Below are 27,339 nucleotides of genomic sequence, written 5' to 3'. Positions count from 1 at the left end.
GTTTTAACAGCGTAGGTGGATTTATTGTGAAAGTGGTGACAATGTACAATCTACCATTTTAAGGATGTATTACATTGCCCACGTTGCGATTGCCACAGTTAACCGCATTCACGTTTCCTCACAGCCCACGTCTGCAGAGTCAGGCTCACAGCCGCCTCACCACAGCTCCGTCTGCGCAACACCGGAAATGCAGCCGCTGCCGTGGTAATGCTTCCGGCAGGCGTTCATGCTGCTTTGTTGAGGGGGCCGAAGGGTGAGTCGGGGCTGCTTGGAGCCTTTAGTGGTGGACGGATCACATTTAAGTTCCGGCCATTGCCCGGGAGCAGTGAAGCTAATCCAAAGGTGAAGGAGCTTCTATTCTCTCCAAACGCCCGGCTTCCCTTTAGGTCATTTAACGATAGTGGATTGGAGAGGTATAGCAGTGTCTGGGGAGGTGGGCTTTACACCCACCACAACATGCACACAGTCCATGCCACTTACACACACCCTTGCCTTCCTACGTACCCCACTCCCAAACTGGTGGACCAGTGATCCAAGTGAAAAGGCAGACAGTATCTATGGCAAGAGAAACAAAGATAATGCTTCCCGTTAAAAAACTCAAGACTACTCACAACGCTGTAACATTTCTCCATTCCGTTCATCTATGCTAAAAGTCTGGTCTGTTAAGAAAATGTTAGGTTGATCATTTTGGGAGGCGGATGAAGATAGAGAAAATAGTAATTATCTGCAGCATAAAAGAATTTGGGGCGTTTTATAGACAAAATACTGAAAGCTTGGACAAGTCCAGCAAAGAGGTATTGGGATATTAGTATTAATTTCAAAGGGTTGCAGTGTAGAAGAAAGGCATCCCTACTGCAATTGTATGAGGCACGAGGGAGACTGCAGAAAACAGCTTTTGTACTTGTTTTTAAGGTTCATTTGCATGATTCTAGATGTGGGGCCAGGGGAGGGATTGATGCTGAAGGAAAAATTAAGAAAAAAATGTTCAGAAGTTAGATTGGTAAAATATTGACAGGATGTTTCTCTTCAGAAGGAAGTCCAAAAACAGAGGCCATAATCTCAGAATATGGGGGTGCTCATTTAGTACTGATGTGAGGAAGAATTTCTTTGGAACTTATTGCCACAGAGAACTGTGGGTGTAAAGTCTTTGTATATATGTAAACGTAAGATAGAATTGCAATTATAAGGATATTGTGGAACAGGGAAGAAAGTGGTGGGCAAATCAGATTCACCAAGGTCTTTTTCAGTGACCTACTGTTCCTGCACCTTGTGGTCCTACGGGTGCAGTATTGAGGGAGTGGTGCACTGTCTGAACTGAACATTAACTAATGACTATAATTCCTCTGGGTCGCGTAAATGATCCCATATCCTTACCTAAGTTTATCCCTTAAATACTGTAATGTAGCAGAGCAGTTAAATCACTAGATCTTTAGAGACCCTCATATTAACTAAAACAGGAGAATTAGAATTGAAGTAATTAAATAAATTCAGATCTAAACATTCAGTGTCTATAATGATTGTGTGAAATGCCTGGACAGGATTGCTGTAAAAACCCATATGGTTCGCTGATACCATTCAGGCAAGGAAATCTGGCTGTTGTGTGATTTCAGACTCTTTAATGTCCTTTCAAATTGTCTAGTGTACAGTTCATCTCAGCAGGCTTTCAGCAGTGACCTGTAAATGCTGCTGATGACCAATGGCATTCATATCTTGTGAATGTGCAAATTAAAATGATCTGGTCACTAATTTCACCACTGTGTGAAGAATCTTGATTATAAAGTCCTAGATTGTAATTCCTGAAAAGGAAAAGTAATTCCTTAGCTTTGGGAATTTTTGAAACAATTAAAAACCATAGGTTCTCAATTTGTAAATGCATACTGGGTTAGAACCAGTGATTTTTTTTTAGATCAGGCAAATCAAAGGTTGGAACTGGGATTGTCTTAATGAATGATCTTTACTGGCATCACTTGAATTTGGAGTTTAGAAAAATAGACGGCTATGGGTAACCCTAGGTAATTTCTAAAGTAAGTACATGTTCGGCACAGCATTATGGGCGGAAGGGCCTGTATTGTACTGTAGATTTCTATGTTACTCGCCCTGAGGAATTATTGGAATAAACAATGATTGCAACAGCTTTATATTTAGTTTGTTACTTACTTGACAAACATGTATCTGCAAAACATCAATGCAGTAAAATATTTCAAGTATTTCAACCAGTACTATCAAAGAAAATTTGCAGCCTAGCCACACAAGTAACAATTAGGCCAAAGAAACAAAAGCTGTTGAAAAGGTGTGTTTTAAGGATTGTTGAAGAGAAGAGAGAGGTAGAAAAACTTAGGGAAGGAATTCCAGCTTTGGCTTTGGCATCCACCATAGTGGAATAGTTAAAATCTAGGATAAGCCTTGCACTGAAATTGGAGGAGCCCAGAAATATTTGTAGATTTAGTGGGAGGAGGGACCTGGTGGAAAATGAGAGGAGTTTTACAATTGTGGATGTTTAACCTTGAGCCAATTTAAATTGAACCTAGTTTTAGTAATGGCTACAGTTTAGGATGACCACAGAAGATCTGCAGGAAATCCAGAGTAACACACGCAAAACACTGGAGGTCAGGCTTCATCTATGGAAATGAATATAGAGTTGATGTTTTAGGCCAAGTCCCTTCTCAGAGGCCTTAAATGAATTAGGAAAGTGATGTTTTGAGGCAACATCAACACAGGAGAGTTTCAGCAGTGGAAAAACCGAGACAGATGGAATTGGAGAGTCTTACAGAGCTGGATGTCTCTAGTATTGGTGATGGAAAGGATGCATAGAGAGCAGAGGTATCAGTGACTGGGATGTGGGTTTGTCACAGAAACCAAAAGATAATGACTGGGTTTATTTATTCATGGGAAGAAATTCATAGCTTACTGGATGCTGGATATTTAAGGAGTAAAGAGTGCTGGTGATCCATGATGTTAAAATGAATTCAATATGAATGTACTGGTGTAAACTAACAATTTCCCACAGTTTGAAGAAAAATATTTCTATTGGAATAATGCAAACGAGCAATGAATTTATTTAATTATTAACATCTTAATCCTGCTGTGTTCACCAGCAACTTTGAGTTGTGTTGCTAACATCTTAATCCAATTGTGATTCTGGACTGGTATCCTGTGCATTAAGAAATCTCAGAAAAATGCAGAGTTGTTCCAAAGTAGTGTCCTGGGGTCGACGATACTACCAGTTAATTTATGTATTTCTGCTTTTATATGCTTCCAATGAATAGATTTGTGACCAACCTAATATTCCTACTCCACTTTGATTGGTCCTTGCTCAGAAAGTCCTCCAAATCGGTAGGAATGCTGCACTTCAATAAGAATTTGAGACATTTTGGGATCATTTCCTTTGTCTATTTACCAATCTACTCCCATGGAACTGTTTGGAATTGTCTCTTTCTGAAGTTTGATGCCATGCATGTGAATGATGACTGAGTATAATTAGGGACTCGGTGTTAGGATTGTTGATTTGGGAAAGGACACTGGTTTGTTTCGCTTATTTGGCAGTGGATTTGAAGGATTTCACAGAGTCAGCATCAATGTGCTTTAATATCCTTGCTATAGATAGTTACAGACGTGTGCAGGAGAGCAGGATTACTGCTGCCTGGTAGGCTGTAAGCTTTTATCTTCAAACACTTTTCCTTGGACAGCCAAAGGCTATGGTGATGCACTGAATACACTGGTGAAATTCCTCATTTCTATCAGCTTTTGCAACAAAATGGCTTCAGAGATATGGGAAGTAATCCATTTAGATCAGGCTCCTGTTTGGACATTAGTTATTGAAGGGTGATGTATACAGTCATGTATACATTCTTTTGTGAATGTTAGCATAAGGATCCTTTTTCTCACATGCTTCAGTGAATCAATGAACAATGATTTAAAGGTCAGTCCTCGTACAATTGCATACGTGCGTCAGCTGTGCATTGCTACTCAACAGTTGTTGGAGTGAACTTGGTTCTGGATTGGAGGCTACATAAGGTGAACAGTTTTGGAAGATACATTTTTTAAATATTCTGACATTGAGGAAGAAAGGAGAGATTTAGGTACAGATCAATATTTATTAGACTTTAACAATTTGTGTTGTTACTGATGCTTAAGGCATAAAGGAATACTTGAGATCACTGGAAGTCACCTAGGACTTTCATTGTAAGAAATTGTGTAACAGAAGAGCTCATCAAAAATTTAACAAAATTAGCTTTTCTGTTTTCTTTTTGCTCTTCAAAAAGCAGCTGGAAAATACTATCCTTGTTTTATTTAATGTGGCAGAAAGAGTGAGCCTTTCAATTATTTTGCATTTGATTGATTTACATGCTAATTCTATGTGAGAATTTAAAATATCCATTATTTTTAACTTGGGGGAAAAGAATAATGCGTGAATTTCTATTGAAGCTAATCAGCTCGTCTCATTCTGGATTAAATGATGTAGCTTACCTTTTTAGGATAGCTGTATTGAAGAAGTCTAAGGTAAGCAACAGACTGCTGCTTAGTGAAGGTTATACCTTTCTAACTTTCACCTCTGTAAGATAAACATTTTTCTGCTGTTTTTCAGACATTAACAAATTAATTTGCATTAATCTAATCATATATATGCCATACTAAGGCATTTGTGAACAAGATACATTGAAGAAAAACAGTGGTTCATAGAAATTTTCATTTGCTTTCTTATAACCTCCAGGATTCTGAAGCTGGTCAGCATGGAGCTTGGAAAAGCAAAATTGCTGCGAACTGGAATTAATGTATTGCATCAAGCTGTTCATCCAATTCATGGGATTGCCTGGACAGATGGAAAACAAGTTGCCCTCACTGCTGTTTACCTAGTCAATGGTGAGGTAAAGTTTGGAGATAGCAATGTTATTGGAAGTTTTGAACATGTGAATGGGCTTCATTGGGGTCCTGTTTGTTATACAGGAACTCTAGCATTGCTCGCTGTTCAGCATAAAAAGCACGTAACTGTATGGCAGTTACAAAACAGCACATTAGAACAAAATAAACTATTCGTTTCCCAAACTTGTGAACTTGGAGAGATTTTTCCGATTCTGCAACAAGGCTGTGTGTGGCATCCAAAACATGATGCCTTGGTAGTGCTCACAAAAAGAGATGCCTCTGTATTGTTTGCAGTACAAATTGATAATCGTAGAGTTAAAGTAGACATCAAAGGTGGTGGCTTGATTAATTGTGCTTGTTGGACTTCAGATGGAAATCGTTTAGTGATTGCCATAGGCAGCACCCTTCATTCTTATATTTGGAATAATACTCAAAAGACTCTTCATGCATGCAATTTTTGCCCTATTTTTGATGTTGGAGGACATATCTGTGCAGTGGAGGCATGTTTGGATTTACAAGTGATTGTGACAACTGAACTGCCCCTTGATAAAATCTGCAGTCTTAACGCTGGCCTTGCTTTTGATGTTACACCCACATTAGAAACTGGATCTTTAATTTCACAGCCTACGATGCTATCTGTGGCTGAAACCCATTCCATGGATTCAAGAAGAAAATCAGTAGATTCCTCAAGATCATTAACAGAAGAACCAACATTTTCATCATCTGGTCCAGTAGATTTGACACATATTCTAGCAAATCATCGAAAATCGGATCCTAGCCCCCTTATTCACCTACAACGAAGGGATTGCCTTACTGGAAGTGGTCATGATTCTTCACATCTGATTCTTGTAACTTTTGAGAGAAAAGTGACAACAACTAGAAAAGTAAGCATACCTGGGATTCTGGTTCCTGATTTATTATGTTTTGACCCTCATCGATGCACTATTGCTGTATCATCCAATACGTGTAACATGGTATTGCTCTACTCAGTAACACCTTCGAGTGTGCCTAATATTCAGCAAATCCATTTGCAAAAGAATGAACGGCCAAAAGGTTTGTGTTTTCTGACTGAAACACTGTTACTGCTTTTAGTTGGGAAGCAGAAATCGAATGATCCTGCTTTTCTCCCAACTTCTAATTCAGATCGTTATTTAATCAGACTTATGACTAAAAAGCTCTTGTTAGATGATTCTTCAGAAAATATGAAGACCTGGCAGCCAGGTATTAATATTTCTGGAATGAAGAAATATTTTGAAAATCTGTCCAAGGAAGAGGGAGTTACGGGAAAAGAATTGTTGTTGCCAGGGAATACCACAATTCAATCTCCAACTAGTAAAAAGCGATTAATAGAAGAAATAAGTAACAACAGCAGTGAGCAGAGCTCAGAAGCAAATACTCCAAAACCAACAGAAGGAGCTGCGCTTTATGACTCTGCAATGATTTTGAAAGACTATGAAGCAGAACCTGTAAATAACTCTATAACAATGCATGGATTTGGACCAACAAACAGAGACTTAAGTAGCCCAGTCTTACTTAAGGAGAATCAAAATGAACAATCACACGCAAGAACTTCACTGAGCAACAGTGATAAAGTGAATGATGAAATTAAACAACTATCTATAAAAATGGAAAAGTTGCTTGATAGCTTTAAAGAAATGAAACAGTGTCTTTCTCAAATATCAGATTGTACAAGAAATGGAAAGAAGTCATCATTGTCCTATCCGTCTGATCCATCATTTCTATATGTCGTCTGTCAGGTATTTTGTTTTTCACTTTTGGTTATTTGGTGAAAATTGATGCTTTTGCTCTTAATTGGAGAAGTGGTGATTTATTTGATCCGAGTTTAATTGTTCCTGATGGAGAACTTCAGCATTTTAATCTTCATGCGGTATTCTAAAAACAAAGAACACAGATTAATGTGATTGGCAGTGAAAATTTGCCATTGTTAATTGTTGAAAATAATTATATTAAAATGCCTATTTTTGTATTATTTGGTCAGTTGCTTATTTTTGTAATTAACTGAAACTAAACCTTACATTGTAACTCCTTTTCTCAATAGTAATAACAAAGAAAATCAAGTTTTTAAATTTATATAGTTAGATATGTAATTGAAGACCATTAAAAACTTGTTACAGAACTAAAAATTAACTGTTTTATTTAGTGGGTTTGTAAAACTAAAGCCATGATAGTACAACATTTCAATTTTTATTTTGTGACAGAATTAATAAAATTAGCTTTAAAATTACATGAAATTTTACATGTGAAACATTTTCAAAATTAAATAAAATTGAGCTTCACACTGGAACTCTTAATGATAACACAGAAATCCAAATACAGTACTTATAATTTCATTGTAAACTGTGAACCAAGATAGCCAACTTGCTACCCTTGAAATTTAGGCAGCTGTCTGTGGTCCAGCATTCTTGTTGTAGAAAGGAACCTGAGGCCTGAGAGGGCTGTTTTGCTTAACATGTAAGCGCCAGCTGATAAGTAGCTATTGAGGTGTTTTTACAAAGGTCTTATAGAATATGTTACAGCATATGACTCTTGTAACTGCACTATTTGAATAATCCCTGCAATTCTGACCCCCAATCAATCTCACATAGACTCTTCTTCCAACCATTATTTGTGGTAAATGACAAAATGTTACATTGCTCTGATCATACCATCCAAAAACCACAGAGTTTATTTTTAAAATGATGTGGCATTAAATGAAAAAGAAACCCTCTTTTTCTCACTCTGGAGTATCTACTTACCTTCTCCTTTCAGTGATAACTTGTTAGTCTTTCTGGCAGGTGCATGCAGTAATTAGAAATTTACTTTTAGCAGAATATGGGAAATAAACTACTCAAAGAATCATAGAAATTTATGGAATGGTGATAAAGCATTTAGCCCATTGTGTCGAGACAGACCAAAATTTGACTTCAGGTTATTTCTACTTAAAACATAACAGGAGTACATGATACAAAAGATCAGGAGTATGCCACCTGACCCCTAGAGTCTACTCCTTCATTAAGTCAAGTTATAACTGGTCCACTGTTGGCCTCAAGCTAACTTTCTTGTGCTCTCCCCATACCAATTAACTCCTTTGTAGTTCAAATGTCTGTCAATTGCTACCAATTTATGGCATTAAATGTATATTAAATGCCAATGCAGCCCTCTGTGATATAGAAACCAGTGAATCATGTCCTACCGAGAGAAACTATTCCTCATTATTTCTGTATTAAATTGGTGAATACGTATTCTGAAACTATGCCCCCTAAAATCACCCTGCTAAAGAAGACATCCTCTTAGCATCCACGCTCTCAATCCTCCTCAGAATCTTTATGAAGTATTTTATGTTGAAAAATAAATTCTGCGTGTTACATTGGCTCTTCAAGCATGTGTCAGTTTGTTGTGTGTTGTTTGTCTCAGGTTTCTACCATGATTGGCCTTGCTGTTGTTTGAATGTGAGAGGAAATGTTCACCAAACATTTTTGCACAGTGAAGGAAACCATTAAAAAATCCAGTCTCTATTTATGTAATGTTAGCTCTGTCAAGAAGTACTGGAAGACAGGATTAAAACTCAGTTTACTTTTGTTACATGATTTGCTGGTGTGGGAATAACTAAAATTACCTATAGCTTTTTTTCCATTTAGCTAGGATGGCTATAGTTGAAGGTTTAAGTAGAGTGTCTTTACAATACTTAATGTTTCAAATCATATTTCTTCAGTTTTAAATCTATTTTCTTCTGTCTGAGCACATCTAATTTCTTGGTGTATTTTTATATATTAAGATTATATGTTGATGTTATAAATTGAAATATGCTTCCACTTTGGGACCTAGTATCATTAACATAGTGGTTAACCATGACAAAAATTAGTTGGAGAATAAAGGTCCCTCTATTTTACAGCTTAAGCAGTCTACCATAAAGACTTCAGCTACTGCCTGACTTTTCTATTTAGTTTCTCACCTGAGCCTGGATAAGTGAAGTTACAACTTAGCTGGTATTATGAACATTTGAATTGGCATATCTGCATCCAACAGGAATTGTATTGAAGTCACTGAAAACTATTTTGCCTAAATTTTCTATAGTCATTAGAGAAAGAAACCTTTAAAATAGAACTCTGAGCTGTAAGAACAATATTTCCTTCCCTATCCTGTTCCCTGTGGAAAATATTCTGATTTTAATTATTATTCCATTCTATATGTAAATTGTGAGGTCATATAAAATAACTTAATCACAGCTGATGAAATACATTTAAAGTATTTGATTGAGGATTTATGTCTATAATAAATAACATTGTATTATTATATTTTGAAGAAAAAGTTGCAGGAGAATACAATTGTGGATGAAAAACGAGCTGTTCTCCTTTGTGAAGGCAAGCTTCGTCTAAGTACAGTCCAAGAAGTCTTTAACCTTTTTGTTGTTGAAATGTTTTACGGTAAGTAGTTTTAGTTCGTCAATAGTAAATGTATTATGCCATTTTCAGTAGTGACTAAAATATTTTGATACTATAAACATTGTAAGAGAGAAGTGTTTTGAGCCTGACTTGGGACCATTACCAGAGATATCATCTCAAGCTGAAAATTATGATTAAAATTATTGACCATGTCCATTATGAAGAAACAAAAGACTGCAAATACTGGAAATCTGGAACAATACATACAAAGCTGAAGGAACTCAGCAGATCACACAGCGCCTATGGAAGGAAATGGATCATCATTTCCTGATGAAGGGTCTCAACCTGAAACATTATCCATCCATTTCCCTCCGTAGATATTGAGTTCCGAGGTTTTTGTGTGTAAAATCTCTGATTATTGTTCTATATTACTGTTATGACTGAAGTTCCTGATTTGCTAGATTTGGAAAACTGTTATCTTGGTTTAAAAGGTGGCTTGAAGAGAATTATAAATATTGTGGCAATGAGTGGCATTCTTGCCAGAATATTGTTAGTGTGGGTTGAGGAGTTTCAGCTTGACAACAAGGAAATGTCAAAAGTGCAATTAAAAAATCAAAAGTTTCAATTAATTTGTAATGGTTCCAAATGCTGCATCTTCTTCCTCTGGAAATTTATATATTCATAAGGAAGACAGAAATGTTGGGTATGCAAAGGTAAACTTTTCTCAGTGTTCCTTTCAGCATCCCTTTGTTTATCAACAAATATGCTAGATATGGGGCAGAACTTGGGGAATTACTCCCAACGAATAAGGACTATTGTCCAAGTGTAATGAACAGGAGAAATTACCCAATATACTCCATTCTGACTTTGAATTATGGCATCAAAAATGATTACTGTTTTGAACTACAGTATGTTTGTGATTTGGTCATTTTTTAGACGTGGCATCATCATATTGAGAGAGAGAAGTAAGAGAAATGATAGCCGTGTTTGAATATGTCAGTCACTGAGTTGTTTTGTTCATATTCTTAATATTAAGCCCTTGATTAGGAGTCAAATATCAACAAACTCATATCATATAGAACTTTTTATTTGTTTGTTTGTTTACTTATTGAGATATGGCATGGTATAGGCCCTTTTGGCCCTTTGAGCTGTGTCATCCTGCAATCCTTGATTCAACCCTAGCCTAATTGCAGGATGATTTACAATGACCAATTAACCTACTAACCTGTTGGACTGTGGGAGGAGACTGGAGCTCCCGGAGAAAACCCATGCATTCCACAGGGAGGATGAACAGGCTCCTTGCGGATGACTTCCAAGTTGAACTCAGAACTCTGAAACCCTGAACTGTAATAGTGTGCTAACCACTACGCTACCATGGCACCTAACAGTTGAAAAATACTATCAAATAACAAACACATTTTAGCTGCTTTGTTCAAGTTATTTATTATTATATAGTTCTGAGTTTTAAAAGTGTCCATCTGGAAAGCCACAGGTCATGAGTCATGTTCAGATCTTTTCCCTATTTTATATTGAAAATCTCTATTTACCTCAATCATAATGATTTTGCTTAAAAGTTGATTTGTCAGTGAATCATCAGTGAATTTGTGCATGTAGTGTAATTGAACATTGGGACAGAATCAAATACGATAGGGTCTTTTAAGACATTTGTCCCCCAACCACCGGGCCGCAAAGCATGTGCTACCGGGACGCGAGGAAACAATATGATTTGGCGATATGAAACAATATGAGTCAGCTGCACCTTTCCTCATTCCCTGTCACGCCCACTGTTGGAACTTGAACGCACGCATGGTCATTATGCATGCGACATCCATGTCAGTGTGGGAAGAAGATCAACTCCTCAAGCTTGCAAATGATGGTGGGCTGAAAAGTATGTTTGACATAACATCTCTGCCGGCATTCTCGATCGAAGTCAAGGCTGAATATCCTGAAATAGCCACTGAAAACGTTGCTTCCATTTCCATCTCTGCGAAGCGGGGCTTTCTGCAATGAATGCAACGAAAACTAAATTGCGGAATAGACTGGACATAAGGAACCCCTTTCGAGTATCACTGTCTCCCATCACCCCTCGATGGGATTGTCTTGTTGCAGGGAAACAAGCCCAGGGCTCCCACTGATTCAGCAATATTGATGTGTTGCAATGATTTTATATGTCCATACAGGGAAATATGCGGTGTGTTTTATAGCGAAACGTTATTTAAAATGTTATGATACTATTGACTTATATAAGTGACTTATAATTGACTTATCACTATATTCATGCGAGGAAAATATGCACTGTGTTTAATATTAAATTCATTAGATAAACTCTTTTAGAAATGAAATTGAGTGTATTAGCCACTTATAGTTGACTTAGCACCCATATTCCGGTCATGATTAACATCCCCCCCACCACCCCACCGGTCGGCCGGTCTGCTAGAATATTGTCAATATTAAACCAGTCCGCGGTGCAAAAAAGGTTGGGGACCCCTGTTTTAAGAAACTCCTGGATAGGTACACGGAGCTTAGAAAAATTACCCTAGGTCATTTCTATGGTAAGGACATGTTCAGCACAGCTTTGTGGGCTGAAGGGCCTGTATTGTGCTGTAGGTTTTCTATGTTTCTAAATAAGGTTAAGATGTAGAAGGAAGACAGATTTTGAAATAAAAAAATTAGAATTGGATTCTAAAGATGGATTTTATTGTTAAGTTACTTTTAAAATATATTTGTAAAAAGTGGTTAATACAGATATCTGTTCTTTAGATATTCAATATAACAGCACAATGGTCATACAATAATGGTACTCGGAACAGAAGCCAAAAAATTTGTCTACTATCACAGAAGACAAAAAATTTGTCTACTATCACAGGAGCTTACTGCGTTAAGGCTTATCATTGAAACCCGATTATGTCTTAAAGCATGACGTTAATACTCAGTGTTATAAACTCAGCTAGTAGGACAGATGGTCGATCTTATTTATTTACTAATAATACTTTTTCAGCATTTGGATTATCAGTATTCTAGTATAATGATCAGATGTTCAAAGAGCTCCATATAGAAATAATACACTGGCACTTTTTAATGACTGGCAAACATAATTTGAAGCAAATCCATTAAATATCATGCAGATTCTCCAAGGGAGCACCATTATCTCGATTTTAATGATTGCCAGTTCTCGCAATTAATTATTACAATCACTACCTCAGCTTGAGGTAGACAAACATTAATTTGTGATCTGGTCCCTTGCCTGCACCAAGACAGCTCTTCTTGTTAATACCTTTTCCTTAGATCCTTCTTTCTGTTACTGTAAATAATTTGTGCTTTTGTTTTCTCCGTTTTGCTTTTCTCAGAACCACAAACTCATTGAATGATTTTCATCTCATTTCTTAAAGCCCCCCCGCAGCAGAACACAGTATACTTTTTAAATTTCTGCTACAATGTATGGACCTGTTATGAACTTGGGGCACCATGGTAGTGTAGCAGCGCAATGGGACTACAGCTTGGGGCATCAGAGTTCAGAGTTCAATTGCAGCACTGTCCATAAGGAGTTTGTATGTCCTCCCTGTGAAATGTGTTGGTTTTCTCTGGGTGCTGTGGTTTCCTCCTACAGTCCAAAGACATACCGGTTGGTAGGTTAATTGGCTGTTGCAAATTGTGCTGTGATTAGGCTAGGGTTAAAACAGATTGCGGGGTGGTGTGGCCCAAAGAGCCTGAAGGACCTGTATCTCAATATATATTTACAGTTTAGCTGGATCAATGCAGGTGAGGTTCTCTACTGATGCGCTATCCGCAAACTCAAAGTATTTTATTGCATTCAAAAGAGTTGAAATACTTACAGGCATTAACTATGTGTGAGTCTTTACAAAGAACACGTCAGTAGGTGAATCACAGCCCTGTGCCTTTTTCCCTCATGCTGGTGTCAAGATACCACTCCACCCATCTCCTAAATCAAGAGTTGTTCCCCAGAGGAACTTCTAACCAATTCTTCAACAACTGAGAAGTGGTTGATGAGCACTGCATCTTATGCTCTTAAGATAATATGGTGCTCAATATTATTCTATTAAATGTATGTGTGTGTGTTATATTTTATGTTTTATGATATTGTTATATAATTTTGTAAACTAATCTCATTTCCTTTTACTTATTAAAATGTTTAAATCTATATTAATGTGTGTCAGTGCTTTTGGAACATTATACAACATAGGTATATTTATTTGCAGGCTTTATTTGATATGGAGGAGAGGGCCAATGGCTTAATGGATAATGAGGCTGAGGGTACTTTTCAATCCACATGTGCCTCATTTGATAATCTTACTCACATATTAACCCTGCTCACAAGTATTACTTGTGTTGAGACCACAGTCCCTCCTACCCCAGAGGGATTTTTTTAGCCTTCTCTCTCATCCGAAAACTATACAATATGCTGCCATTATTGCAACAGCTATCCATCTCTCATGCATACTCCTTTGCTCTCCCTCCCTTTTAGATACTGGTAGTTTTTTCCTTGGGCTGTTGAACATGGATAGGTGATGGGAAGCAGATATTTTTATTTAAATTTATGCATTGTGGAGAATGGGAAACCAGGTTGGAGAATATTCAAATAGTTGTATCTAGTTGTAGTCAAGAAATTCAAAGCTGCTTCGGTATATAGCAGGTGAGAAGGTGAGGACCTGGAGAAGAAGGGGTGAGAGCAGACGCGCAAGAAATAGATAAAATGCAGACAAGGATTCTATACAGAATGGTAGAGGGGAAGCCATGGTTCACGGTGAAGAAAGAAATGATAGAATGAAATGGAATTCTTACATGAGGCAGGATGGAAGGAAGTGTAATCAGGTAGCTTTAGGAGTCTGTGAGCTTGACTGGATAGTGCTTTGTTCAGCAAGAGCCAATGTGAAACTAGAGCAACAATACTATTTTGTCAGGGCCCATTGCAGTCTGCAGGTATCAATATTAAATTCAATGCCTACATCATTTCACCCAATTACAGACATCCCCATTGTACCACACATTGCCCACCCCTATCTTCTTTGTTACTTGCTTTCTCTCCTTCTTAGTTCTGATGAAGATCTTTGACCTGAAACATCCATAGATTGTGCTTGAGCAGCTGAATTTTTACAGCATTTTCTGCTTTTATTTCAGATTTCCAGCATCTGCAGATTTTTTATTTATATTTTCTGCTCTTCCTTCGACTGCTTTCTAGACTTAGTTACGAATATCCTACGTCCCATTTTTTTTGGTGTTTCATTGTTAATTGTTGTACCAAGCAGTATCACACAGTACATTTTAGATGTACGTGATATTTCGAATAAAGGGATTGTTGTCATTTTCCTCATGAACAATATTTATTCTAAATTTTTATTAGGCAGGACTGAGCATACAAACACAAATTAAAGACCGGTTATGGGAACTAGGAGTGTACAGTAAAAAATATCAATAAGCCATAAGACATAGGAGCATAATTAGGCCATTTGGTCCATTGAGTCTGATCATGGCTGATTTATTTTCCCTCTGCCTTCTCCTCATAAACTTGGACTAATGAAGAGCCTATCAGCCTCTGCTGAAAATATACCAGTGGCTTCCACCTCCTTGGCTCCCAGACCACATGCCCAGTGCCTCCCTCTCCCTTTCTGGCCATTACATAAAACCAGAAATTGAAAATAGGAACTGCACATTCAAAATAGTGACAAATAATTGCAAAAATATTGGAATTATTATTTAAAGCTAAGAATAAAATTATTTCTTTATTTAATTATAGTACTCCAACTGTATGGAGCTTTCCAGATTTGGCAATCAGTAATGAAATGCTGCATGAAGCACCTCTGTTTTATTGTGAAGTGCTGGCAAGCATGTTTCGAAATGTTTTCCGTTTCTGAAAGTTTTCACAAAGTGATTGAAAATAAGCCAAGTTCTTGGTTGTTTTATCAGAGTGTGTTTTCTTCAAATGTTGAAGGAGTCTGGACGGTTTCATTGCCTCATTTGAAGAAACCTTTTCACACAACAAACACATTGGCTGCTGCTGGTTGCTTGGTGCTGGTATAAATCCATATTTCAGATACTCCACACTATACTGTCTACACTTATTTTTTGTTTGGCTGCTTCTGCCATGTTCATTGTGGATTAATGACCACAATCACCTAATGTTAAGTCCAACTTCCAGCACTGCGATCAATAAAGGTGAAAGTTATGACTTCAGATGCTTATAATATGTAATTTATTTCTTAAATTAAGCCTGTAATCTCTCAGTTGCCTGCCTTGCTACTGGGCGCTCCCACCACTGCCCCTTTTATCTTTATTGTCCTCTTAGAAACTCCCTTTGCCCACTTTGGAACCACTGAAGTATACCAAATGACATAGCCTCCACAGCTGTGGCAAAATAAATTCCTCTTCATCTCTATTCTAAATGGACGTCCTTCCTTTCTGAGACTATGCCCTCTGGTCCTAGACTCGCACTATCGGAAATATCCTCTGCATATCCAGTCTTTCCAGGGTTTTCAATATTCAGTAGGTTTCAGTGTGATCCCTCTCAATCTTCTAAAACACCAGTGAGTACAGGCCTAGGGCCATCAAAAGCTCCTCATTGTTAACCTTTTCATTCCCTGAATCATTCGCGTGAACCACTTTGGAAACTCGCCACTGCCAGCACATCCTTTCTTAGATAAGGGGACCAAAATTGCTCACAATACTGCAAATGTCCTCTAGCTAATGCCTTATAAAACTGTCAAAGTATTACTATAAATACCATACTAATTAGTAGTTGCCCAAGTTTGAGGATGGTACCCTCCCCTTCAGCTGTATTTTTCTTTCTTTTTGAACTGAATTCAGCTGCTGCATTTTATATGTACAACCAAAATCAGATGGTTTTCAAGGAACATTAGAGCTTGTAAACATTTTTATACTTTATGATCATATTTTCCTTTAAGGACTTACTCCAGTTGTCACAGAGTACTGACTGCAATTATAAAAAAAATGATTGGGTACTGGAGAAGTTATCCAGGATGGAAAGCTAATATAAAAGAGTGACGTTGATAGTTTATGCAAATTCTGAAAAAATACACAGTGGGCTGTTGGTCTGAAACGGTCTCTGAAGGTGCTCTCTGATCTGGGGATTATTTCTAATATTTTCTGTTTTTCCAGATTTCCAGCATATTTTGCTTTTGCAAAAAAAAAGCTGACACTAAAATATTGCCTTATGCCAATTCTGCCAAACCTTTCATCCTTTTGCTTTTTTCCTTAGTTATGTTTGTTCCTTCATATTCGTTTATACAGCAAATTATATTAAACACTTCAGTTCTGCTACATTTCTTATCATTGATCCTTCTCTCAGCATTTTCTCCTTGTCCTGTTGTGGTTTGTTTTTCTTTATCACTCGTGAATGGTAGCAATTGTCAATTTAAAATTTGGTCGTATTATGGCCACTGATTGCATAAAATTCCATTACTTCTGTTGCAAGCTATTTCAATGGCATTTGCATGAACTAGTCTGCATTTGTTTCTTCTGTTCTTATTCATTACATGCAAATATAAAAATTGTTATTATGGATAATCACAACATCAAGTACACCTTTGACAATTTTGAACAGTTCTAGTTAATAGTCTCCAATTGTTCAGACATCCCACCTCTCCCGGGAGTTCCGGGAGTCTGCCGCATATCGATAGCGGCTCCCTGATCCCTGCAAATTATATACAATATCCCGGAAATTGATTTTTTTAGAGAGGGAGAGGGAGAGGGAAAAAGAAAGAAAGAAAATGAATGAATCCTGCTTGATCTCTCTTTGTGCTAAGTAGACCTATCAGTTTTCTCTCCCTTCCATCGTCCATCAGTTCAGTTACTGCCGTCTGTAATGATGCTGAAATCATCCGGACAACTGTCGGTGATGAAGTACAAAAGCCTGGTGAAGAAATTCCCAAGGCTGGCGGTGACAACCTGACTACGCGAGGCTGTCCTATATGGGCGGGGCACGTTGGTGTCTTAAAGGGGATTACAGCGGGGTTTAAATTGGGGCGAAATTCCAAAATCGTCCACTAAGACATCTTTCAAAACGTGCTCGCAGCAAGGAAATTCTTCGGGGTTTTTTTCCTGAAACACTTCCACTTACAGGTACATCAAAGCCCATGATAGGCTGGGTTTAAGCACAGCTGCTTTCAGAAGAAAAAATGATTTAATAAATACCCGGCCCCCTCTGAGGTCTTGTCATTAGGACAGCAAACTGTTTACCTGTGCTGCGCACTTTATATGCATTTTGAATTACATTTTATGAAATAATATGGTAATATATTGTTTTATGTGGTGTTTGTGATATATGTGTTGTGGCTACACCGTGGTCCGGACAGAGGTGGTTTCATTTGTGGACAATCAGCCAGATGACAATAAACTTGAACTTGAAGATACAGAACTTCTAAATCACATATTTAAAATCCCCCATTTTGATGTAAAAAAAGTAAGTTCTGATCCTGACTATTGCAGGCAGTGTGTGTGTTTGTGTGTGTGTGTGTGAGACTACGGACATATATGCGATCGGACGTTGTCCGAATGGACGTTAAGTGGCGCACACCTGTAATAAGGATACACCTTATGCTTTTATTTCTTTTAGGGACCACAATATATTAGGGAGGCTAAGCGCAGGGAAGGCTGCTCAAGTATTTCACAGTTTCTTTCAGCAGAAAACCAAAGTCTGAGGTGTACTTTACATCTTTCATCATTGAGCATAACCTGCCATTCTGGGTATGTAAGCACACAGGCAAGCTACTCAGGAAAATGCTTCCTGATTCAGAAATAGCAAAAAACTATGCCTGCTCATCAACCAAGACAGCAGCTATTGTGAACATGGCACATTAAGACAGAATTCAGAAGCCAGCTGTTTCACAAAACGCTTATGAATCTGATGTCTTGCAAAATTAACAAATTCATTGACACAGACTGCTATGAGGTATGAGGTTGAGACCTCCCTGAAATGAGTTTTTGTAGGGTGGGATGTCTGCATTGTTAGATATAGTAAAATATACGAGGCTGTCTGATGGCTTAATTTAAAAAGTCATCACTCAGTCAATTAGTTTTATTTGAGCAGAGCTAACCTTCACTGTTTTTCTTTTAACAGATAACTATCATAATTTTTTATCACCATTTTTATCTTAAATAACATCATGATGTTTCCATCTTTTTTGAACTAAACATTTTTGAATGTCGTATTTGCTGCTATGTTTTGGACAAATCACGAAGTGTAATTCTTATAAGACCATAAGACCATAAAATATAGGAGCGGAATTAGGCCACTTGGCCCATTCAGTCTGCTCCGCCATTTCATCCTGGCTGATCCTCTCAGCCCCATTCTCCTGTCTTCTTCTCATACCCCTTCATGCCTTGACAAATCAAGAATCTATCAACCTCTGCCTTAAATATTTGTTAAGATTTGGCCTCCACAGCTTCCTGTGCCAACAAATTCCACAGATTCACCTCTCTCTGGTTAAAGAAATTCCTCCTCATCTCTGGTCTAAAAGGACACCTCTCTATTCTGAGGCAGCGTCCTGTGGTCCTAGCCTCTCCCACCATAGGAAACATTGTCTCTACATCCACTCTGTCAAGGCCTTTCACCATTCTATAGGTTTCAATTAGGTCACTCTTCATTCTTCTGAATTCCAGTGAATACAGACCCAGAGCCATCAAACACTCTTCATTTGACAAACCATTTTCGTGAACCTCCTTTGAACCCTTTCCAGTGTCAGCACATCCTTTCTACGATAAGGGTCCTGGAACTGCTCACAATACTCTCTGTGAGGCCTCACCAGTGCATTATAAAGCCTCAAAATTACATCCTTACTTTTATATTCTCGTCCTCTTTAAATGAATTTGCTTTCCTCACCATCAACTCAATCTGCAAAATAATCTTTAGGGAATCCTGTACAAGGACTCCCAAGTCCCTTGCACCTCAGATTTTTGAATTTTCTCTACATTTAATCTACTCTTTTATTTCTTCTACCAAACTGTATTCCATCTGCTACTTCTTTGCCCGTTCTCCTAATCTGTCTAAACCTTCTGTAGTCTCTCTGCTTACTCAAACTACCTGCCCGTCCACCTATCTTTGTATATTCTGCAAATTTTGCAACAATGCCATCAATTCCATCATCCAAGTCATTAACATATAACATTAAAATAATCGGTCCCAACACAGACCCCTGTAAACACCACTAATCACCAGCAGCCAACCAGAAAAGGCTCCCTTTATTCCCACTTTTTCCTGCTGCCAATCAGCCACTACTTTATCCATGCTAAAATCTTTCCTGTAATACCATGGGCTTTTAATTTGTTAAGCAGCCTCATGTGTGGCATCTTTTCAAAGGCCTTCTGAAAATGCAAGTACACAACATCAGCCAATTCTCCTTTGTCTATCCTGCTTTTTATTTCTTCAAAGAATTCCAACAGATTTATTAGGCAATGTTTTCCCTTGAGAAAACCATGCTGACTACGGCCTATTTTATCACATGCCTCCAAGTACCCTGAATCCACATCTTCCCAACTGCTGAAGTCAGATTAACTAGTCTATAATTTTCTTTCTTCTGCTTCTCTCACTTCTTTAAGAGTGGAGCGACATTTGCTTATTTTCCAGTCTTACAGAACCATTTTAGAATCTAGTGATTATTGCAAGGTCATTACTAATACCTCCACAATCTCTTCAGCCACCTCTTTCAGAACCCTGGAGTGTACATCATCTGATTTATCTACCTTCAGACCTTTCAGTTTCCCAAGTGCTTTCTCCTTAGAAATGGCAACTTCACACACTTCTGACCCCTGACACCTAGAACTTCCACCATTCTGCTAGTGTCTTCCACAGTGAAGACTGGTGCAAAAGTCCTGACAAAGGGTCTCGGCCCGAAATGTTGACTGTACCTCTTCCTAGAGATGCTGCCTGGCCTGCTGTGTTCACCAGCAACTTTTAACTTTTATGTGTGTTGCAAAATGCTTATTCAGTTTGCCTGCCATTTCCTTGTCCCCCATTACTACCTCTCTATCATTGTTTTCCAGTGGTCCGATATCCATCCTTACCTCTCTTTTACACATATGTGTCTGAACAAACTTTTTGTATCCTCCTTAATATTATTGGCTAGCTACTTTTGTATTCCATCTTTACCTTTATGATTTTTTTAGTTACCTTCTGTTGGTGTATAAAAGCTTCCCAATCCTCTAACTTCCCACTAATTTTTGCTCTATTATATGCCCTCTCTTTGGCTTTTATGTTGGCTTTGACTTCTCTTGTTAACCATGGTTGTGTCATCTTGCCTTGAATACTTCTTCCTTTTTGGGATGTAAATATCCTGTGCCTTCTGAATTGCTTTCAGAAATTTCAGCCATTGCTGCTCTGCCTTCATCCCTGCCAGTGTTCTTTTCCAATCAATTTTGGCCAACTCCTCTCTCAAGTTTCTGTAATTCCCTATTCTCCACTGTAACACTGATACATCTGAATTCAGCTTCTCTTTCTCAAATTTCAGGGTGAATTCGATCATATAATTACTTGCCCCTAAGGCTTCTTTTACCTAAAGTTTTCTAATCAATTCCATTTCATTACACAACACCCAATCCAGAATAGCTGGTGCCCTAGTGGGCTCAACTACGAGCTGCTCTAAAAAGTTATGTTATAGGCATTCTAGAAATTCCACCTCTTGGGATCCAGCACCAACCTAATTTTCCCTATCTACCTGCATTTGCCTTTTTGCTTCAAGATCCACTATTTTATTTCCTATCTTTTCAGAGTTTGAGAATTCCTATAAGAGCTCCTTAAGTGTTACTTATTTTTGTTCAAGACATTTTAACTCCTGTCTTAAATCCAGTCTCTTGTTTTTCTTGTTGCCTTACCATTCCATGCCCACCCATCAAATTGTGCATTTTGTAACTCTGTATTTTAAATCCCACTCAAAATGTAACTTATTGAAAATAAAAGTAAATAGTTCTGCTTGATTCATATGTCCTAGTAGTTTGATCTTAGTCATATCCTAGCAATTCAGAGATATTTTGACATCTTACTCATACAGCTGCAAAAAACAATCTCCCTAATTGTAGTTTGATGGTTTTTGTAACCTTGAAGGTAAAGCAGAAATGACTTTGCTGAAGGTATTTTGAGTTCTTAAGAATTGTCATTTTTGATAAATTCCACTGTACTTGGCAGATCCACTTTAGTAAGAAGAATGAATCAATAAAAATCATATTTATTGGGCAGTGGTCAGTTATCAGAGATTGCTGTGGAATATAATTGAAGTTAATTCCCCTTTGCTTTTCCTCACATTCACCTCAAACTTGACATTCTGCAGCTCAGGAGATTGTATCTAAATCATTTTTATTCCCACAACCAAAACAAATTATTTAATCTCTAATAAATAGCCTTACTGCAGAATATTCATTGAAGACAATGAATGGTCAGAGTTTAATTGTTTCCATCAGAATAAAAGTACTTATTAAAGTAGACTCAGTGACCAGAGAAGTATTAAGTGGCATCTTAGCTGCTGTTTATACAGTCTGGGAAGGTCTGAGATTCACCAGCACTTTGTGATGATTTAGCTGATCTCAACTGGGCTATCAAAAGCGATGCTATAATTAGTGATGGTTCACATTCCACACACTCCTTTTCCCTTGCCTGTGGCCAGACGTCAATGGCAGACACTGCCATCCTCTGTTACCCTCTTTGCAATATTTTTCACTTGTTCTAACATATCAAATATTTGGTATTTTTGGTACTTTGAAATATCTATGTTGATCATAGGGAAGCTTTTCATATTGAAATATTGAAATATGAACAAGCTTCATTCCTGATTTATTGCTAATGTAGTAGTCTTGCTGGCCTTAATGAATCCATTTAGGACTGATGCTACAGGTTATTAGTAATAGTATAATATAATGTTATTTACTTACTTCCTAAATTAAAATCTATCTATATTTTCAAGCTAAATTTAGAATGTTATTTGATCATCAATTACAAAGTCAGGATGTTCATATTTGATCTACACATGGTTTAAATATTACAGTGAACCCTATATAATGTTATTTTGCTCTCTTTAGCTTTGCTGATACATTTACAAAATTTATATATATATATATGTGGGCTTTCTATAGATGTGATCCTTGGCATAGGTGGAAAAAGGATAGACATTAATGGTTTAATATTTGAGGATTGATAATCAGTTGTCTTATTTATTTATCCAAATAACCCTAGCTGAATTACTCCTATATGGATTGCTATGGTAATGCAGGTTATGTGTTTAATTTTCATCCAGTTACTCTCGATGTTACAGTTAAATGTGATTAGCAAAGTGAGCAAGTTTCGAGGTGTGATAAAGTATTTAATTTTTTGAATTTCTGTGATGATTACAATATTCCCACTGCTCTCCAAATCAGGATTTAGGTATAGCACAGTGTTAGGCTAATTAATATAAATATGGGAATGTAACGAGTACTAGATGAATGTTTACTCCATTAATACATGTACCTTTGAAGAAATTACAATTTTAGTACAAATTCTTTATAATTGATGGACAGATAACTTTCTAAAACTTTGCTTGAAAATATAGACTGATTTTAATTTTAAAAAGTGAAAGTAAGTAAATAATATTATATTATGATATTACTAATAATCTGTAGTATGAGTTCCTAAATGATGAAGTCATGGATTCATTAAGGCCAGCAACACTTGACTACATTAACAATAAATCAGGAATGAAACTTGTTCAGATTTTACTATATTGGTAAGCTTCCCAGTGGTTTAACAGCTGCAGTTATGATATAACTCCATCTTCTAAGATGATTATTGCTGGAAAGTTTGAATACGTCATTACTTCATAGAGATGACTGATTTGATAGAAATTCCTTGAATTCATTGTGAAATTGAAAGTGTTAGAACAATATAGTTGGTTCTGTTGAGTTTTTGGGTATACAAAGTGTGCATTAGACTTTTAGTTTAAAAAAACTAGTTTGAAGTTTCTGAAAAGATTGAATTAAATAATTTTATATTCATTAGGATAAAGAATATTTGTATTTGGCATTCATTTTTAATTATGGTTACGTAGAGCATGTACATTTTGTAACTTCATTTTAGTTGTGTTTTGAATATCAAGTAGTAACCTTCTTATTTTTACTTGTAGGTTCTAATTGGATTGTTCTAACTGCAGATAGTGATGGATTTGCTCCATTAACATTCAAACCCAAACAGGAAATCATGATTCGTGAAGGGAAGCAAACAGTAGAACCTCTAGAGTTTCCTCCTCCTCCATCTCCAAGTGGCAGTATCAATTCGGACTGTCACAGAAGTACAACATAATCTTCACTTGCACAAATTTAATTATTAACATTATTATTTTTAACTCAAATGTGATATTCATAAATGAGTGGGCAAATAAAGTATTGGAGTCTATTTTAATCAAGAGCATATAGATTTTCAGGTGAATTTCATTCTGCTGGGGACTTCATTAGGAAAACTGCACAGCTGCACCACAGCTTTTCAAGTTTGTTGCACAATATGCATAAATCATAGCCTTTTGGTTTCTTAAACTCATCTGCTTACCATTTCTCCATGTCCTTTTAAATATGCTTAGCTAATTGAGCTAGCATTTATTGCAAGGAGGTAATCATCCTTTGTATCAAAAATGTTCCTTAGCTCTTCTTCAGACTGAAGCACTTAACACCGATTTTATGTTTCTTCCCCCCAATTAGTGAAGTTTCTCTATATTCTAAAAATTAGTTTCAGTAAACTAAAAAAACTTCAATCAAAGCATCCCTTTACATAAGAACATAAGAAATAGGAGCAGGAGTAGGCCATCTGGCTCATCAAGCCTGCCCTGCCATTCAATAAGATGGCTGATTTGTCCGTAAACTCAGCTCCATCTACCTGCCTTTTCCCCATAACCCTTAATTCCCCTACTATGTAAAAATCTATCTAACAGTATCTTAAATATATTTAGTGAAGAAGCCTCATCTGCTTCCCTGGGCAGAGAATTCCACAGATTCACCACTCTCTGGGAAAAACAGTTTCTCTTCATCTCTGCCCTAAATCTTCTCCCCTGAATCTTGAGGCAATGTCCCCTAGTTCTAGTCTCACCTACCAATAGAACATAGAACAGTACAGGCCCTTCGGCCCACAATGTTGTGCTGACCCTTAAATCCTGCCTCCCATATAACGCCCCACCTTAAATTCCTCCATATGTCTAGTAGTCTCTTAAATTTCACTAGTGTATCTCCCTCCACCACTGACTCAGGCAGTGCATTCCACGCATCAACCAGTCTCTGAGTAAAAAACCTTCCTCTAATATCCCCCTTGAATTTCCCACCCCTTCCCTTAAAGCCATGTCCTCTTGTATTGAGTAGTGGCGCCCTGGGGAAGAGGCGCAGGCTGTCCACACTTATCTGTTCCTCTTAATATCTTGTATATCTCTATCATGTCTCCTGTCTCTCCAAAGAGTAAAGCCCTAGCTCCCTTAATCTCTGATCATAATGCATACTCTCTAAACCAGGCAGCATCCTGGTCGATCTCCTCTGTACCCTTTCCAATGCTTCCACATCCTTCCTATAGTGAGGCGACCAGAAATGGACACAGTACTCCAAGTGTGGCCTAACCAGAGTTTTATAGAGCTGCATCATTACCCCGCAACTCTTAAACTCTATCCCTCAACTTATGAAAGCTGACACTCCATAAGCTTTCTTAACTACCCTATCCACCTGTGAGGCAACTTTCAGGGATCTGCCAACCCACCCTTCTACCCCCACATCCAGGTCATTGATAAAAATCACGAAAAGTAGAGGTCCCAGAACCAGTCCTTGTGGGACATCACTAGTCACAACCCTCCAATCTGAATGTACTCCCTCCACCACAACCGTCTGCTTTCTGCAGGCAAGCCAATTCCGAATCCACCTGGCCAAACTTCCCTGAATCCCATGCCTTCTGACTTTCTGAATAAGCCTACCATGTGGAACCTTGTCAAATGCCTTACTAAAATCCATGTAGATCACATCCACTGCACTACCCTCATCTATATGCCTGGTCACCTTCTCAAAGAACTCTATCAGGCTTGTTAGACACGATCTGCCCTTCACAAAGCCATGCTGACTGTCCCTGATCAGACCATGATTCTCTAAATGCCCATAGATCCTATCTCTAAGAATCTTTTCCAACAGCTTTCCCACCACAGACGTAAGGCTCACTGGTCTATGATTACCCGGACTATCCCTACTACCATTTTTGAACAAAGGGACAACATTTGGAACCAATGGAAACAACTTTTCTACTTCTTTCTTATCTTTTACATCAGCCTGACTATAGTATATTTTAATAAACAGACTAGGTGTATGTGTAATAAATATGAACATTTTGCTGCATATTTTGGATCTTTAATTTTTTTTTATTTCACTATTTAATCTGCTTTGATATGGATGACCCCAAATTTTCCTCAAATCTATCTTTCTTCTCATTTAATCAACATTGTCTACATACATAACTTGAATGGGGAGAAAACTAACCAGGGCCCAGAAATGTCAGGTCCTATCTGAATTTGAGAATGTTTATATAAAAGGCTTTTGTCTTCCTCTATATAGTTCAGAGGTAGAAGAGGAAACAGGATGAGTTGCTGAGATTACCTGTTCCTGTGTTTCTGAGTCTCTCATTATAGATTGAGGCAAAATTGACAGCAAGAATATTCAGTGAAAGAAGCTGTGGCAGTTCCCTGCTTGGTAGAAGGAGGGTTCATATGGGATTTTGGCTAAGGATGGTGTACCCCCACCACCGCTGTCCTCCTTCCCCACCCTAGGTCTCTTTATAACTAGTCACTGAACAACATTTTGGAAGAAATGTCATGATGTCACAGTGCCAGTAGAATTGTAAAAATTGTGTATGAAAGAATCTAAAACTATTGCGATAATAGAAACTATGTGAAAATAAACAATTGGTTATCTTAATGTTTAAGAGATGAAAAATGTTTTGCATTTAATAAACGTTCATGGTTTTAGGAGATAGAATCTCACTTAATTGCAGAAAATCACAAAGAAGAGAAAATCTGCAGATGCTGGAAATCTTGCCTGGTCTGCTGAGTTCCTTCAGCATTTTGTATGTGTTAATTGCAGAAAATATCCTGTTCTGTAAAAGGAAGTTTTCCTTTTCATCTTTGAAAATAGCATTGTATTTTAGTTGTTTAGATTAATTTATTCAAACTTGCTTGAATGTTTAATCAGTTTATGTCTTGTTACTATCATTACACTTCTTATATGAATTCCTTAGATTTTGAAGAAGTAACAACTTAGTGGAATGCAATGTTTATCTGTTGCCAACACTGATTTTTCTAAACTACTACTGCATTATTTAAAAAATGGTTGGGCATTTCATCCACCTGCATAACTCGACATTATTTCTTGAAAAAGAAAAATCTGAAGATTATTCACAGCCCAAAATTTCATGTCTATTTATCGAATAGACAGATTACATACTTGGCAAACACTAAAGCTGAAAAATTGCAGTTCACCTGTAGTATTTCTAATCAAAGCTGCTGATATTTTTTGTAGTAACTAGATAATTGGTTTGGAATCACCAGATAGTGCTCAATCAGGCAGCATTGGGCCCAATAATCCAAAAACCACAATTGGGCTACAATGATTGAATTCCTAATTTGTCTAATTCTGGTTATGGTGTTTGAAACAAATATTCTGTTTGTGAGCAGTTATATTTAACAGGAGTAAAGAACATAATCTCAATTTCAGTTTCACGCAAACACGAGGAAATCTGCAGATGCTGGAAATTCAAGCAGCACACACAAAATGCTGGTGGAACGCAGCAGCCAGGCAGCATCTATAGGAAGAAGTACAGTCGACGTTTTGGGCCGAGACTCTTCATGAGGACTAACTGATAGAAGAGATAGTAAGAGATTTGAAAGTGGGAGATGGAGGGGGAGATCCAAAATGATAGGAGAAGACAGGAGGGAGCGGGATGAAGCTAAGAGCTGGAAAGTTTATTGGCAAAAGGGATACAAAGCTGGAGAAGGGAGGGGATCATGGGACAGGAGGCCTAGGGGGTAAGAAAGGGAGCGGGGAGAACCAGAGGAAGACGGAGAGCAGGCAAGGAGTTATTGTGAGAGGGACACCG

At 37.6% G+C, this 27,339-nt stretch overlaps 1 protein-coding gene and 1 long non-coding RNA gene across 3 annotated transcripts in view; one reads left to right on the top strand and one right to left on the bottom strand.

Moving 5' to 3' along the window:
• The first annotated feature begins 210 nt into the window (after nt 1-210).
• wdcp (WD repeat and coiled coil containing) lies at nt 211-27,067 on the top strand. Of its 2 annotated transcripts, XM_063036878.1 has the most exons (4): nt 211-342; nt 4,712-6,617; nt 9,164-9,284; nt 23,360-27,067. In XM_063036878.1, exons 2-4 carry the CDS (start codon nt 4,731-4,733, stop codon nt 23,533-23,535), a joined length of 2,184 nt encoding a protein of 727 aa, XP_062892948.1. In that variant the 5' UTR covers nt 211-342; nt 4,712-4,730; the 3' UTR covers nt 23,536-27,067. The 2 variants fall into 2 exon arrangements, with proteins under 2 accessions (XP_062892948.1, XP_062892957.1); XM_063036887.1 differs by lacking the exon at nt 211-342 and having other exon boundaries at nt 2,739-6,617.
• LOC134340020 (uncharacterized) overlaps nt 6,620-27,339 on the bottom strand; it is a 28,777-nt gene continuing 8,057 nt past the window's right edge. The window contains exon 3 of the long non-coding RNA XR_010016476.1: nt 6,620-6,753. This is a non-coding gene — a long non-coding RNA (uncharacterized LOC134340020). The remainder of the gene's footprint in view (nt 6,754-27,339) is intronic.

This window comes from Mobula hypostoma, chromosome 2 (genome assembly GCF_963921235.1).
Source record: "Mobula hypostoma chromosome 2, sMobHyp1.1, whole genome shotgun sequence".
NCBI classification, from domain to species: domain Eukaryota; kingdom Metazoa; phylum Chordata; class Chondrichthyes; order Myliobatiformes; family Myliobatidae; genus Mobula; species Mobula hypostoma.
Note: the sequence above shows the minus strand (reverse complement) of the source record. Positions and strands in the feature narration are given on the sequence as shown.

What these genes read in the sequence shown, in the direction of transcription:
- wdcp (XM_063036878.1), top strand. Translation starts at nt 4,731, where the DNA reads ATGGAGCTTGGAAAAGCAAAATTGCTGCGAACTGGAATTAATGTATTG. An exon ending in TTCTATATGTCGTCTGTCAG is followed by an intron (nt 6,618 to 9,163) that starts GTATTTTGTTTT and finishes TATATTTTGAAG; the next exon opens with AAAAAGTTGCAGGAGAATAC. An exon ending in TGTTGTTGAAATGTTTTACG is followed by an intron (nt 9,285 to 23,359) that starts GTAAGTAGTTTT and finishes TTTTACTTGTAG; the next exon opens with GTTCTAATTGGATTGTTCTA.